Raw genomic sequence first — 14,769 nt, 5'->3', positions numbered from 1 at the left:
TATCCATGTTACTATTTAAATGAATAATATACTCATCTAGCGAATGTTGAACAGAGTTGCATTGGTCTATCTTTTAGATTCAGGAGAAATCACAATCTCCTATCCTTTGGATTATGAAAACACAGCCATCCCACATTCCTGGGTATTATATTTTAGAGCTTATGACAATGAACGAGTGCATTCCACAACTGGAACACTCACAGTGATTCTGCAAGATGTTAATGACAATCCACCTCAATGCATTCAGGATATTTACATGTAAGTTATTATTAAAAATGTGACCTTCTGATTTTGGTGTAGAGAGAAAAAAAAAAGAAAAATAAATGGGTAACCAACATACCATTTCTGGGATGACGAGTATGACTTTTATTTCTTCATTACTATGTTTGAAACAATTGGCAGCCTCTCTATTTTTCCCTCCCTGATACAATTTTATCTTCCTTTTTTGTTTCAAAAATTTATAGAAATGAAAATTAAAATATACTTCAAATTATAATTTTGGTACCCCTTGTTTTCAGGGTGGTTAAACAATGATGACATTATATATATATATATATATATATATATATATATATATATATATATATATATATATATTACATTATTATATATAATTATATATAAGTCTGTTAACAAAGTTAAAATTCATTTTTAGCCAAAACCGGTTTGGCTCAGTGGATAGAACGTCAGCCTGCTGACTGAAAGGTCCCAGGTTCGATTCTGGTCAAGGGCATGTACCTTGGTTGCAGGCACATTCCCAGGAGGGGGTGTGCAAGAGGCAGCTGATTGATGTTTCTAACTCCCTACCTCTCTCTTTTAACACTCTGTAAAAAAATTAATAAAATACATTTTTTTAAAATTATTTTTAAAATTTTTATTGACATAAATTTAAAGATTATTTTAAAGCCACATGCTTTGCTATTTCTTTTTTAAAATTACATAGGGATTTGAAAATGCAGTCATGATATATTATTAGCATTATATAAATGGAGTACCAAATCTATAAGATTTCATTTACATATAAAGTTTACATTCAATTAGTAGTAAACTAAATCCTGAAACACTAATTTTCTGACCGTTTGTGCTCTTTTTTGGTATTCTGATGATATATTTCATTCCAACAGTGTATATAATAGTCCACACCTGAAGAAAACCATAGACATGTGTGCTTTATATCATCAAGCCAATGTGAGTTAACATCAACGGTATGGAGAGAATTTTGATAGTCCTGCAAATTGAGCAATGGCAGCTCCAGCTTAATTCCTTAAAGGAATTTTCACTTACATGGCAGAAACAGTGTTTTAAACAAGGCTATAAAAGTGTTTTTGGTGGTCTGCACTTGAACAGCTTAATTCTTACTTAAAATAATATTTTACTAGTATTATTGTAGGCACATATTTGATCACTTTGTAGTTACATAATCCAAAATCCACATAGAGAAACACTGCCATTGCTCTGTTGTACTTCAAAAATGGACTTTTGGTTTGTAAACCTTTTGTCAGAGATATGTTTTACCCAAAAATACAAAGATAGAAATAATAAACAGTAATTCTGTATCCACCCTAATTATAAAGTGTTCTTTCTATTCTAGCTAGTAGTCTACAGATTCTTATTGGAGGCATGTTAGAAGAGTGTTAACAAATAAGACAACTGACATTTTATTTCACTATTTTTCAAACCTAAGGTATTGCAAGTAATTAAAGTTAGAAATATTATTTTAAAACAATACATATTTTGGTCAAAAAACGTAACATTAGTTCCATACCAACAACAACAACAACAGAATCAGTGGCTAAGCATTTCTCTTTCCCTTATGCAAAGAGCAATGAAGTTGGGTAGCATGCCTCTTTGCTATGACTGAGAGGTCCTTGTGTATTGGGTCCTCTGGCTTTGCCATGTTGCTGCCATTTGCTTTCAACCACAGGAAGAGATCAGAGAGAGTGAGAGCATGTGGAAGGTACCATCAATATTTATCCACCTTGTTTAGGCTGATGCACACAGCTTTTCCAATTATGCTTCATCTGCCAGGACATCCTCCTCTCCCCTCAGCCCCATAAGCCACCTGCGAAAGTTGTAGGGAGATGGGATATAGAGAGGGGCGAACGAATATTGGTAAAAGTTAACAGTCCCTGCTAACTGGTAAATAGATATAGCAGACACTCCGGCAGTAGGATAACTGTAGCTTAAGCTATGTATGGAGAGCAATTTGTTAATTTGAGCGTAATATAAATTTAAGGAACTCCCTATCAACCAGATAATTTTTTTATTTTCATTTTTGTTCAGTGCTCTTTACTTTCCATTGTAAAAATTTATTTCTGAGGAACTGAAATCCCAGAAGGTAACCCAAACAAAAACATGTTAAATGTTTAGGTTTTTAAAAATGATTATTCAAAGGAAGACTTGTAGAGAAGTTACAGTAAGGAGATAGAAGGCAACTGTTTTGATTATTACCTAAGTGATGTTATACACCTACATTCAAGGACACAAAACAAACCACTACTTTAAAACTAGAATAGCTGAATAGATAAGTGAAAAGCACAGAATAGATAGGTAAGGAAAATGGATTTGTAGATAATTTAAATTGTGACAATGAACCATCAGTCCTGTGCTTCTGTTACCTTAGTATCTCCAATCTCAGTTTCTCTTTTTTTACCTCACATAAATTTCAAAGCAGTAGTCTCCCAGAACAAAATCATAGTTATCATTTTATTAGCATTCAGAATTTCAATCCAGTAACCACCTGCCAAAAATCAAAAGAATGGAGTAATTTGAGGTCACTTTCATTTTTAAGATTTATAGATAGAAATTATGAATTTGAGGTACAGACTGCCACTTCCTATATGTGTGTTTCTTACTAAATTTGCTGCTTATTAAACCAATATAATAGCAGGTCATTTTCCTTAGACCTTAGCAAGAATGTCAAATATTTTCTTATCTTTCACAACTTTTAAACAACACGATAATTTTATTATTGGCAGAAGTGGTTATTTAAAATATAAGCACATTTTAAAACCTTTTAAGATGAAATTTTATCATCTGTATACATCTAGATTAACATGCTTCACCACATTTTTTTCTCATATTTGACTCATTACAGAATTGAACTTCCTGAAAACATCCCCGTTGGAACTCCTTTAGTCTCTCTAACTTGTACAGATGAGGATGGAACTGTTCCCAATAACAATATTACTTATCACTTGATTTTAGATAATTTTGCAAATGAAACTTTTACTCTTGTGAACAACGAACTGAAAGTAAGTATTTTCAAGTTGCTCTCTGACTTGTGATTAACCGTAGATAAAAAAATATTATAAAATTCTTAATGAAGTACAGTAGTTCAAATAGCTGATGGCAGAATTTGTTCCTGTATTTTTAACTGAACCTTAAATTGCCAGCAAAATAGCTTATTTTGGGATAAATGCTGGAATGCAATTTTGATCTTGGGAAATGAATTAGGAAGGTTATAAATTTCCTAGAACAAATATTTGTGAGAAAGTACTTATTTCTTTGTGTTGCAATTACTGTTATTGCCATTAATAAGCATGTTATATAACACATAAAACAGAATAAATATGCATATGTTATTCCTGAATCTTGGAACATACAATAGCTTAACTCTTTTACCAATTCTGTAAATCTAAATTTCATTTTTAGTAATTTTTGAGACCAAAGTTGTTTGGTCATGTTTTTAAATAGAGTAGGAAGAATTATATTAGGCACTAAGTTCAATAGGGATTTATGGATATGATTCATGGATAACACATCTAGGAATTATTATGATAAAAACTGCTCATCTATCCAACTGGTTAAGTCAACAGACATTGTCTAGATAAGTAAAGACATAGATTTGTAATAAACTGTTTTATGAGGCCTTAATTTGACGCAATCCCTTGCAACTGGAATACTACCCAAGCCCCAAGTTGCATTTCATGTAAACCCTTAACACCCTTACTATTCACAGCCTCACACTGTGATCGAGGTGCACAAACCACTTTCACAACCTTAAAACACTGTGCTGTCTTCCGGCTCTGGCTTTTAGCCCTACTGTTCACACTGTACTTGCTGCTAGAAAATACACACCAGCTCTTTATGCCCCCATTTTCCATACACCTTGCACAGACTTCATTTTAGACTTCACTTCTTATAGCAAGTCCTTCCTGATATTTCTTCTCCTTCTTATCTGGGTCAGGTGCTTCTCTTTGGGTTCTCACAGGGTTTTGTATCTCTTTCCCACAATAAGTACGACATCTCTGTCTTCCCAATTAGACAGGAAAAGAAAAAATCTGTTCTTAAACTCATGATTGGCACCCATTCTGTACTTGTTAGAATTATATTGATCAATGACAAATTAATGAGTAATAAGTCAACAAAATTAGATTGTGAAATAATGTTATGACTTGACAGGATTTAGTAACAAATTACTCCCAAATGCATACCATGTTTTCACAATTCTTTGCCTTTGAAATTTATTATTAATATGACCAAAATGCTATATTTCCTCATAAGCTGTATATTAATTTATATACTGATAGAAATAATAAAATCTCAAAAATATTTTAAATTAAGAAAATAAGAATTGTGACACTGTATAACTTTTCTTTGATTTCTCCTTATCTAAGCAACTTTCAATAAGAATAAAAAATAAAACAAGCATACAAAATATATGAACAAACAACAACAAGAACAAATTAGGTTGGACCTGTTCTAATTTTGAAAAGAAAAAAAAGACCTGTTAATTCTACCAAGCAATTGGGCAGGATTGAATTGGGTCATGATGACTTTTCCTAACTATTTCTGTAAATTATGAAATTCTGACCTCCTTCAAAATTACTGACATATGATACAACCACCTTTTCTTTGTTTTTAATACATTTTTATTAATTTCAGAAAGGAAGGAGAGGGAGAGAAAGAAACATCAATCATGGGAGAGAATTATTGATTGACTGCCTTCTGCACAGCTTCCCTGCAGAATTGGGCATGCACTCTGTCAGGGAACTGAACTGTGACCTCCTGGTTCATAGGTCTATGCTCAACCACTGAGAACATTTATATATATATATATATATATATATATATATATATATATATATATTCACACACACACATACATACATACACACACACACACATACACACACACACATATATACACACACACACATATATATACATACACACACGTATATGTATGTGTATATGTATGTGTATATGTATATGTATATGTATATGTATATGTATATGTATATGTATATAATGGAATGATAATAATTACATTATTCTTAAAAGCTGAAAGGATGCCCTAGCCAGTTTGGGATAGAGAGTTGGCCCATGGACTGAAAAGTCATGGGTTCGATTCTGGTCAAGGGCATGTACCTCGATTGCAGGTTCAATCCATTGTCCTTGTTGGGGTCCATGTGGGAAGCTATGCATCTCTCTCATGTCATTCTCTTTCTTTTTTCTCTCTCTCCCTTCCATTCTCTCTAAATAATCAATGAAAAAGATGTCCTTGAATGAGGATTAACAACAAAAAATGATGAAAGGGTTATTAAAATGTCAATATTCTTATTTTGCTACAGCAGCCAAGCAAGAGAACTAGTGACACAATTTTAGTGCTTAGTGAATAAAGCCTTTATTAAAAGAACACAGAACATATATTTATATGGCTTTTCAACAATGTTTGAGTTTTAAAGGGCATAATTAAGATCCTAGTTTTTAAAAAGTAAAATTTATTTACTCTTAGATGGCCATACATTTGCATGCATATTCTAAAGGGAGGGGGGAAAAAGAAGACTTAGAAGTCATTCAAAACTGGGATTTATAATAAACACTAAGAGTTTATGTTAAAACAATGAATGGAGCTCTTATTCTATATACAGAATAGAATAGGATCTAATTCTATATACAGAATAGGGCTGAAAAGTACTTTCTAATACTCTACTAATATTCTACTTCATTTATGCAGAAACTATTTATTCCCATTTGACAACTCATTTACAGACCCCAATTTTTATAATTCTTCAAATATTGTAGAATCTTAAGAAAATAATGCTATACACCTATGCTTTTCTGCACCAACTCACTTAGTTGCTACATATAACTTCCCTTCCTAATAGGTGTTGGCTATTTGTTAAGGAAAATAATTAATGTGAGTGTGGATGAAGCACACAAAGGACCCCAGAGGAACTGGAGACACAGCATGCAATTGCATTCCTTCCACCCCTCGTGGACGGCCTCAGACCTACTTCAGCTATGGCCACCCCGAGGATTGTGTGATTATGCATGAGCCATGAAGGGGGAGATTCTTAACATCGCCCTTTTTCTTTAACATTATGAAAGATCCTGAATGCATCATGCCTGCCCAGCAATCCTTCCCAGGAGAGGAAAGTGAAAGAGCAAAAATATGAGATACTTTGACCTCTCTCACAGAGTGAATCTCAAATTCTGCATTTGAATGGTTTCTAATCTTACAAGTTAAAGCTTGCCTCTAAGAGATTATTCCTGCTAATAGTAACTTATTTTTAAAAAAATGCAAGTAAATTCATGACAACTCGTTTTTAAAATCTTAAATACACATCAGAGCATGTATTTATAAAGGAAATGTATGGAGTAGGAGAAGGCAATCTAAGGCAAATGAATCAGTGTGGACAAATGCAGATCAACTATCGATATGTAACCCTGGTTTTGCCAACAGTACACTTCTACAATATGAGGTAATAATTACAAAGTCCCAGGATATATAGAAATATTATCATAGTTTTGCATAAATATATATTTTTAAATGTTCTTTATAAAGATGAAGAAGTTCACTGAGAATTTTTATCATAAATGAGTGTTGGATTTTGTCAAATGTTTTTTGGCATCTATTGATATGATGTATTATTTTGTGGGTTTTTTTTTTTAGGATGTTGATGTTCAATGTCACTGCTCTAAAAGTTAAAATTACATATGAGGTTTACATTTGGGGCTCACATTACTATTGAATATATCCCTATTGAAGAGTATTGTTAGATGGAATATCATTTTCAATATATATATATATATATATATATATATATATCATAGCTTAAATATCTCAGTTTTAAATTCACATACAGGTTTAATTAAAAACAATAATCATGAATATAATATTTTATTTGCAGATTGGGCCTACACATCTAGATTATGATAATGCTATTTTTGCAGGAATGCACTTCAAATACACATTGTTTGTGAGAGTGTCCGATAAAGGAAATCCTGTATTATCAAGTAAGAAGTTATTAATTTACAATATCAAGATATTTTAAGTTATATATAACAAGTAATTTAAAAATTGGTTATTGGAAAGTTTATTATACTTGTAAATATTCTGATGATGTTACAATAAAGTTTTAAATTATTTCTCTGATATTGACTTATTTAGTGCATATGTACTACTATTTAAAAAAAAAGAAAGCCCAAATAAAAATTAAGACTCTCTCACTCATGAATGAGAAAATGATGTCCAAATCTTATTACAGCACATTTCAGCTCTTTTAAGGCAATGTCAAAGTTTAACTTTTCTGAAATATTTATTGTTTAAAACATCTCTGAGGATTGAATTTGTTTTACATTAGAAAAATATAAATATCCCTATTATCATAATAAATTATAATTCCTTCATATTTCTTTATTATATTGTCATGTGGAGGTATTTTAATCATATTTCAATTAGCAAACAATGTATGCTGTTGGAAACTATGACCTGTAATTAAGAACAGTAGTATTTACATATAAACACATTATAAAAGGCAGTTGATTTGATGGGTATTCAAACTCAGTTAATAGAGTGTTTGAATCCAAAACTTGTTTTCAAATGCTCAATTGAAAAGATAATCATTTAATAACAGAAGTTAACATATTGGTATATGTGTATAATTTATACACTTAGAATTTAATGTATACTGTTGATGTTAATTGAAAAGGAAAAGAAAAAGGAAGAATTATGGAAGATATATAATTACCTCAGCTACATTTACATGTACTTTTTCCTCCCTAGCAATTATTACAATCATCATAAGGGTTATTCGAATAAATGAATTGAATCCCATTGGAACTATATCAACATTTACCTTCAAAATATTTGAAAATAGTCCAGTTGATACCCTAGTTGGAAAAATTACGTTTACAGATGCAGACTGGCCATTTAATAATGTGAAATATACCATTGTTGGAGGCAATCTGGGATCACCTCCCAAATTTTACATTGAACCAGACACAGGTACTGTAAAACTGATATCAATTGATAATAAAATAATGAGCTTGCATACTTATTTGGAATTTATTGAGAAAGTAGGAATATTAGAACCTCTTAGAAAACAACTTTCTCTTCGACTATGTAATGCTCACTTTGGTTTGTCAGCTGTATCCATCATTGTTTAGTTACTGCAGAAAAAGCACTGCGGCTTTGTGCTTTGCCAAATGGAGCTTCGGAAAGCCTATGCACACTTATTTCTGCCATATATGTGAGATTGTATAACAGGTGACTAAGTTGGTGTACAAATTAAAATCTGCCATAATTTGCTGATGAATTACATGCTGGGAGTATAAATATATAACCAAAGTTGATTTGCATTAGTTCATGTCCATTTGTTATTTTTGTGATTATTTCATTTACATAGTTTATAACTTAGCATAAATTGGAGATATTTTGCAATCCTGGGATAACAGTTTTCTTTTCCTTTTCGTTTCAGGAATGATAAAGCTATTGGGCTCACTAGACAGGGAAACTGAGTCACAGTATAAGATAGTTGTGAGAATTACAGATCTGGACAATGACGCTGTTCCCAACCCCCTCAGACAGAGGAGCGGAAGTGCTCAGGTGACCGTCAATGTTCTGGTAAGAATGAGTCATGGCCTATAATGCTCTCATCCCCGAGGAAGCATATTCTTGGGAAATAAACACAGGGATAATTGTGAATGATTAAAGTTAAGTGTCCTCGGCATGGGTCTAATTCAGAGAGTAACATATCTGGTTCAAAAACATTGTAACTATAACACATCAGTGTGAGATCTGACTTTGATTGTCTCACACATCTGAACTTTGGTTAAGAGTGCCTGAAAACTAAAGTTGTATTTATGAAGTTATTGTAAGGCTCATTTTGTTGTTACATGTACTTAAATAACCAAACAAACATATATTTCAAAGTTTAGGAAATTACACTGAAACTAAGGTTGTTTCTCTGCTCATTTGGTTGTTTTCTGCCTCTCTGGTTTTCCCTTAAGAAATATTTTAATAATTAATCAAGACTCTGAGAGATCAGCCACAGACATGAAGTACAGAGGCAAGAACTGGTAACAGAAATGCTTTTTAAAATATATACATACATTTTTATTTATAGATAGAGCCCACAATCTGGGCCTGTGCCCTGACCAGGATCGATCCGTGACCTCCTGGTTCATAGGTCGATGCTCAACCACTGAGTCACCCCCTCTGGGAAACATAAATACTTTTTTAAATATTTAAAGTAAAATATATATTTGACTTAGTGTGCTTAAGATTTACATCGATATAATTCTGTACATTGCTTTTATTGAAAGAGATATAAAAATATTCCCCTTTGTAAGTATAGTGTTAACTTTTCTTTATCTTATAACTCTGTGCTCCTTCTTGCTACTTGAGAGCAGTAAGAATTTCAACAGTGGATCTAATGAAGCAGCCAATGACTTCTAATAAAAACGATGTAAAACCAAAAGCAGTGTTTAGAGTCTGTGCATGCATACTCCTACATGATGAACACTTTCATATGTGTTTTTGGTGAACTAAAATACTTAACAGGGCCCATGACTCAGTGTTACAATCCCCAATATAGACTCATTATGTCTGGAAAACACAATGAAGCAGGCCAAAAATCTTTGTGGAGAGAAATTTAATGAAGTGACTTGAGTGGTTTCAATAATGACTCAGAGGATGTCAGAAGCTAATGAACCTGCTGTCTTTAAGCAAGCTTTCAATAATACACCCCAAGTGCACCCTAAGTTATAAGTTTTAGTAGATATCTTTTGTGTTTGAATTTTCTATAACTGATTGTTTCCACTTCCAACCTTACATTCAGAGAGATGTAAAACAAAATACATTTGTTCTTTAGTCTTAAAAGCAATCACATTTCTATCTCCTTTGGGGCTAGAAGGATTTATTCAGGAATGAATATTTGATTTCTTGGGATAGGTAAAAGACTATACCTTTCCCTTCATAAAACAGGTGGCTTACCTGTTGACTAAAATATCATTGCTGAATTCAAATACCTTTCCTCTGTAGATACTTCCAACCAAAATTTAGGTGAAAGGCATGAAAAGTATTTTATTCAGAAAAATAAAATAAGACCAAAAATTCAAAGTATGATAAAACTATTTTTATACTACACTTTGTTCCAATAAAGATTGAGGCTCATATAAAAAATAAACACAAGAGAACAATACTACTTATGTTGGAAGTAGATGAATGAATCTAAATTGCATCTGGAAGAGTGAACAAATAAGAAAAGTTGATATGTTTTACAAAATAAAGGATGAATACTGTTATGGACCGAATGTTTGTATCCTACCAAGATGCCTATGTTAAAAACCTGATTCCCAGTGGGGTGGAATTTGAAGATAGATCCTTTTAAAGGAAATTAAGCTGAAGAGAGGTCATGAGGATGAGGTTCTGATTGATGGGATTCCGTTTTCTTATAGAAAGAGACAGTAGAGACCTTTCTCTTTCTCCACCATGTGAGAAAACAAGAAGCAGAGATCTGCAAACCAGGATCAGAGCTGTCACCAGAAATAAAAACATTCTGAACTTCCTGATCTTGGACTTTCTAGCCTCTAGAACTTTGAAAAAAATAACTTACATTGTTTAAGCAATCCAACCTATAGTATTTTGTTGTGGAAGTCCAAGCTAAGACAAGAACCACTTTGTTCTAACAAACTAACAAAATGTTATAAACTGAAATATTGAAATACATATTCCTAGTATATAATAGATGTGCAACTAGATCAGTGAAACAGTAGGAAGTCTAGGATCTAAGATATAACATTGGAGGTTTATGATAAATTCTCACATACATGAAGTTAGAATAACTAATAAACCTATACTAACTAATGAATTCAAAAGCATGTATGTCGATCCACTATATCCTTCAAGATAAACTAATTTCAAAATGTATTTCAAAATATTTTAGGGAGATGAATTTATAGGCATCATTAATTATTGCTAAATTCAAATTTGTCATTTTCCATTGACTAGTGGATCTATAGTTCTTTCTGGAATAATTTTCTTATTGAGTTTCTAAGATAACTCTTAGGTTATGGTAATAAACTGCATCATGAAAATAAACTTGTTTGTTGGATAATGAGTATTTCAAGCAAGAGTTGGGAAGGGGTCATGCTTTCACTTTGAAGAAGGCCACAGCATGCAGAATACAAAATTCACCATCGCACAGTTATTTCATACCCAGTTCATTGGCTGTAGGCTGAAATGACTGGAGTGAGATGGTTTGGGCCCTGAGTGTGATGCACAGCCTAGCACAACTTTGTGAAGTGATTCCACAGCCAGGCATGGTTTCCTTACCTGTGTTGTGGAGTCCGTTTCTGACTCATGTACAAAGGATGATGTGAAAATGCTATGGTTTTGTTTTATTTCAGTAGGCTGCTAGTTGTTGTCATTTAGGTGTTAATTATAAACATATTGTACAATGTTTACTAAATTGGCATAATCACTCTAGTATTGGCATTTTGTAGAAGGAACATATGTGGAGGGAAAACTACATTGTTAATAGATCATTTGTCTAATGGAAATGGTTATGATTTAGTGACTACAGTGCCTGCATGGCATTTGGTCTGAAGTCATCTAGGCATTCTGAACATTTTAACCAAGTGCACAGTAGTCAACATTAGATGTGGTCCTTTAGAAAGGCACTGTTTTATTGTAGTGAAAGAAGCTGGAGCTCATTTAGTAATGTGTTGGCTGAGAAGTTTTTATTACAAGAATTCAATCAAGATGTATTGTTATGTGACAAGGAGCCTCGTGTGGTGCTTAAGTAGCTAGAGAAACATATTCATTAAAAATTGACCAATGGTGTTGAGATTAGCTGCATCAAAGAAGTTTCAACAGATTTTCTTATCAAATGGTAATTTATGATTTGGATCATATCTGAAATGAGTTTTTAAAAGGATAGAAAAACTTGCCCTTTTAACTGGATATGACCTGAGTGGTTTCAGCTAACTGTTCGTAAAGTGCCTTGTGTGAGCTTAGAAAGAGGCCTGTCCCGTAACAAGGCAAATAACTAAAATGAATGTTTTTATCAGAGACAAAACTTTTTGCAGCTGTAATACGCAAGGAAAGTAAGTCAATATTCACCAATAAAGTCACTACCTGGACCCCAAACAAAACAAAACAAAACAAAAACACAGGAATTTCTTTACTTATGTAAAAAATATAATAAAACAAATTCCTGAGTTTGATCATACATCATCTATTATACCATCCTGAACTTGCTGACAAGAATTTGCATACAAAATTGAAAGCCGTTTTGTCTCCTGCAAAGAACATCATACATTTCCTCAGAGGATAGTTCCTAAATCATCACTGTCTTTCCAGTGATTCTTTTGAAGAAATTATTAGCAAACACAGTCCAGTTCCTTTATTTTCAAACCAGAGGACAGGGGCTCTCCCACAGCCAGATGCTTACTTTATTTCTATAACATGAAATATACTAGCCATTTTTTAGCATTAAAATATTAATAGAGCCAATTACTTATAAAGCAATATTTTCCTCTCTTTGAATGTGATTATAAGAATACTCAAACTCTTAGACCTCATTTCTGTTCTATATATGCATAATCCATGGGCACAGACAATAAGGTGAAGGCCTGGTGTAGGGTGTGGCATAGGGCTAGAAGGGGTCAATGGGAGAAACAAGATGACATATGCAATACGTTCAACAATAGTGATTTTTAAAAAAGGGGGGGGGGAATCTCTACCACACTTAAAAAAAAAAAAAAAAAAGAACATGTAAGAACATAGTAATGGCCACCAATAATATGGTGGGCAAATTTTACTAACTTGGCTTTCTAGTGGGGATGTATTAAAAAGTAAAGGAAAAAAAATTCTGAAATGCCAAGAAATGGAGAGCTTTCTGTGACAACAAAATAGATATTGGATCTATATATGTATTTAACCTGGATGCCTATTAACCATAAGAGCTGGTAACTATATCCACATGTACTTAAAGATAATGGCATTGCCAGGTATCTTTTAAAACACTGTATGTGTTTAAGAGCACAGCTTCTTTAGCCAGATGGCCTGGACTTGAATCTCCGCTTCACTGCTTACCATGTTTATGACCTGGATCAAGTTATTGAACCTTTTTTTTTTTTTTTTACTGTTTCTTCATTATAAAATGACTAGAGTCCCTCAGCCTGGCCTGTGCCTTCTCGCAACCCAGGACCCCTCATGGGAAGTCAGAGAGTCGGTTTTGGCCCAATCCCCACAGGCCAGGCCAAGGGACCCCACTGGTGCATGAATCCATGCACTGAGCCTCTAGTATGCATATAATATCCTTGGTTAATCTCTTCCTACCCTATCCCCTTCCCTCTGACATTCATATATCTGTTCCATGTTTTCATGTCTGTGATTTCCACTCCTGTGTTGAGCATCTGTCCCCTGATGGTCAGTGGGTGTTATAGCTACCAGATGGTCTGCTGGTTGTTTGGTAAATAAACTACTACTGTTTCCACAACTGGAAAAAAAATTATGGAAATTTGTTCTACTGAGTTTACCAGTACATACAACTACTTGACTAAAATTAGATTTTTAATATTGAATCATCAAAGCAAAGGCCAGAAACCATTTAAATAAGACTGATAAGAACTTCAAATGCTTTCTTAGCAGATTATGGAATAAAGTACAAGTCACTAAACATGTATATATATTTTTTAAAAAAAAATGCTTCTTGAATTATTTATATTATTAATTTGAAACTATATAAATTTTAATGTACTAAATATGGCATAAAGAATCTTAAAAAATAGCATAAAAAACTAACCTACTTTGAGAAAAAAATTTAAATAATGTAAGCTGAAGGAAGCAAAAGAACAAAAAAAATCTGTATTAGTTACAGGTCTCCAGAGAAATATTTATCTATATATCTATCAAATTATTTTTCTATGTTTCTATATAAAGATATTTATATATATAAAAGCCTAATATACAAATTGTTTGACCGGGAGTTTGACCGCTCACCATGACATGCACTGACCAGGGGGTAGCGTGGAAGATGGTAGTTGTTGTGACATGGTGCTGGCAGTGGAGGCACTGCTTGTTCTGATGCGCCCTGACAAGAGCGGGACCATGTGGGATGGTGGAGCAGGTTAGAGGGCTGTACAAGGCCAAGGCAGTTTTATTTTCTGAGTACCCAGGAAGACTACATTATCTGACTACTTTTCAGTGAGATTGGGCCCATGGAACTGGGAAGTGGGCTGAAGGGCTTTTCTAAGTCAAGCCATAAAATCCCCACAACAACTGTCCTCTTTCCCTTTGCAATGTGATATTCAAAGCCTATTTTTTTCAAAGGTGAAGACACTATAAGATGAAAGTCACTTCTTGAAAAAGAGCTCCCCAGAAGACCCACCGAACGTGTCTGATTATGATATAGGCAAAAATTAACCTTGTTCATGTTAAATCAATCATATTTTACATTTTAATTGTTACTGCAAACCGTCTAGCCAATTGTGCCCGATGCAGAATTTTTCCTGGGTAATAGTCGGACTCTC

At 33.2% G+C, this 14,769-nt stretch overlaps 1 protein-coding gene across 1 annotated transcript in view; it reads left to right on the top strand.

Moving 5' to 3' along the window:
• The window catches only part of LOC311629340 (cadherin-related family member 4-like), a gene marked incomplete at its 5' end in the record, with an annotated part of 87,452 nt that overhangs the window by 40,392 nt on the left and 32,291 nt on the right, over positions 1-14,769 (top strand). Inside the window, 5 exons of the mRNA XM_084897307.1 lie at positions 78-258; positions 3,098-3,254; positions 7,140-7,245; positions 8,015-8,236; positions 8,709-8,854. Coding sequence (XP_084753433.1) covers positions 78-258; positions 3,098-3,254; positions 7,140-7,245; positions 8,015-8,236; positions 8,709-8,854 — 812 coding nt within the window. The remainder of the gene's footprint in view (positions 1-77; positions 259-3,097; positions 3,255-7,139; positions 7,246-8,014; positions 8,237-8,708; positions 8,855-14,769) is intronic.

This window comes from Pipistrellus hanaki (genome assembly GCF_964339955.1).
Source record: "Pipistrellus hanaki genome assembly, chromosome: 10".
NCBI classification, from domain to species: Eukaryota; Metazoa; Chordata; class Mammalia; order Chiroptera; family Vespertilionidae; genus Pipistrellus; species Pipistrellus hanaki.
This window is presented reverse-complemented; position numbering and strand designations above follow the sequence as displayed.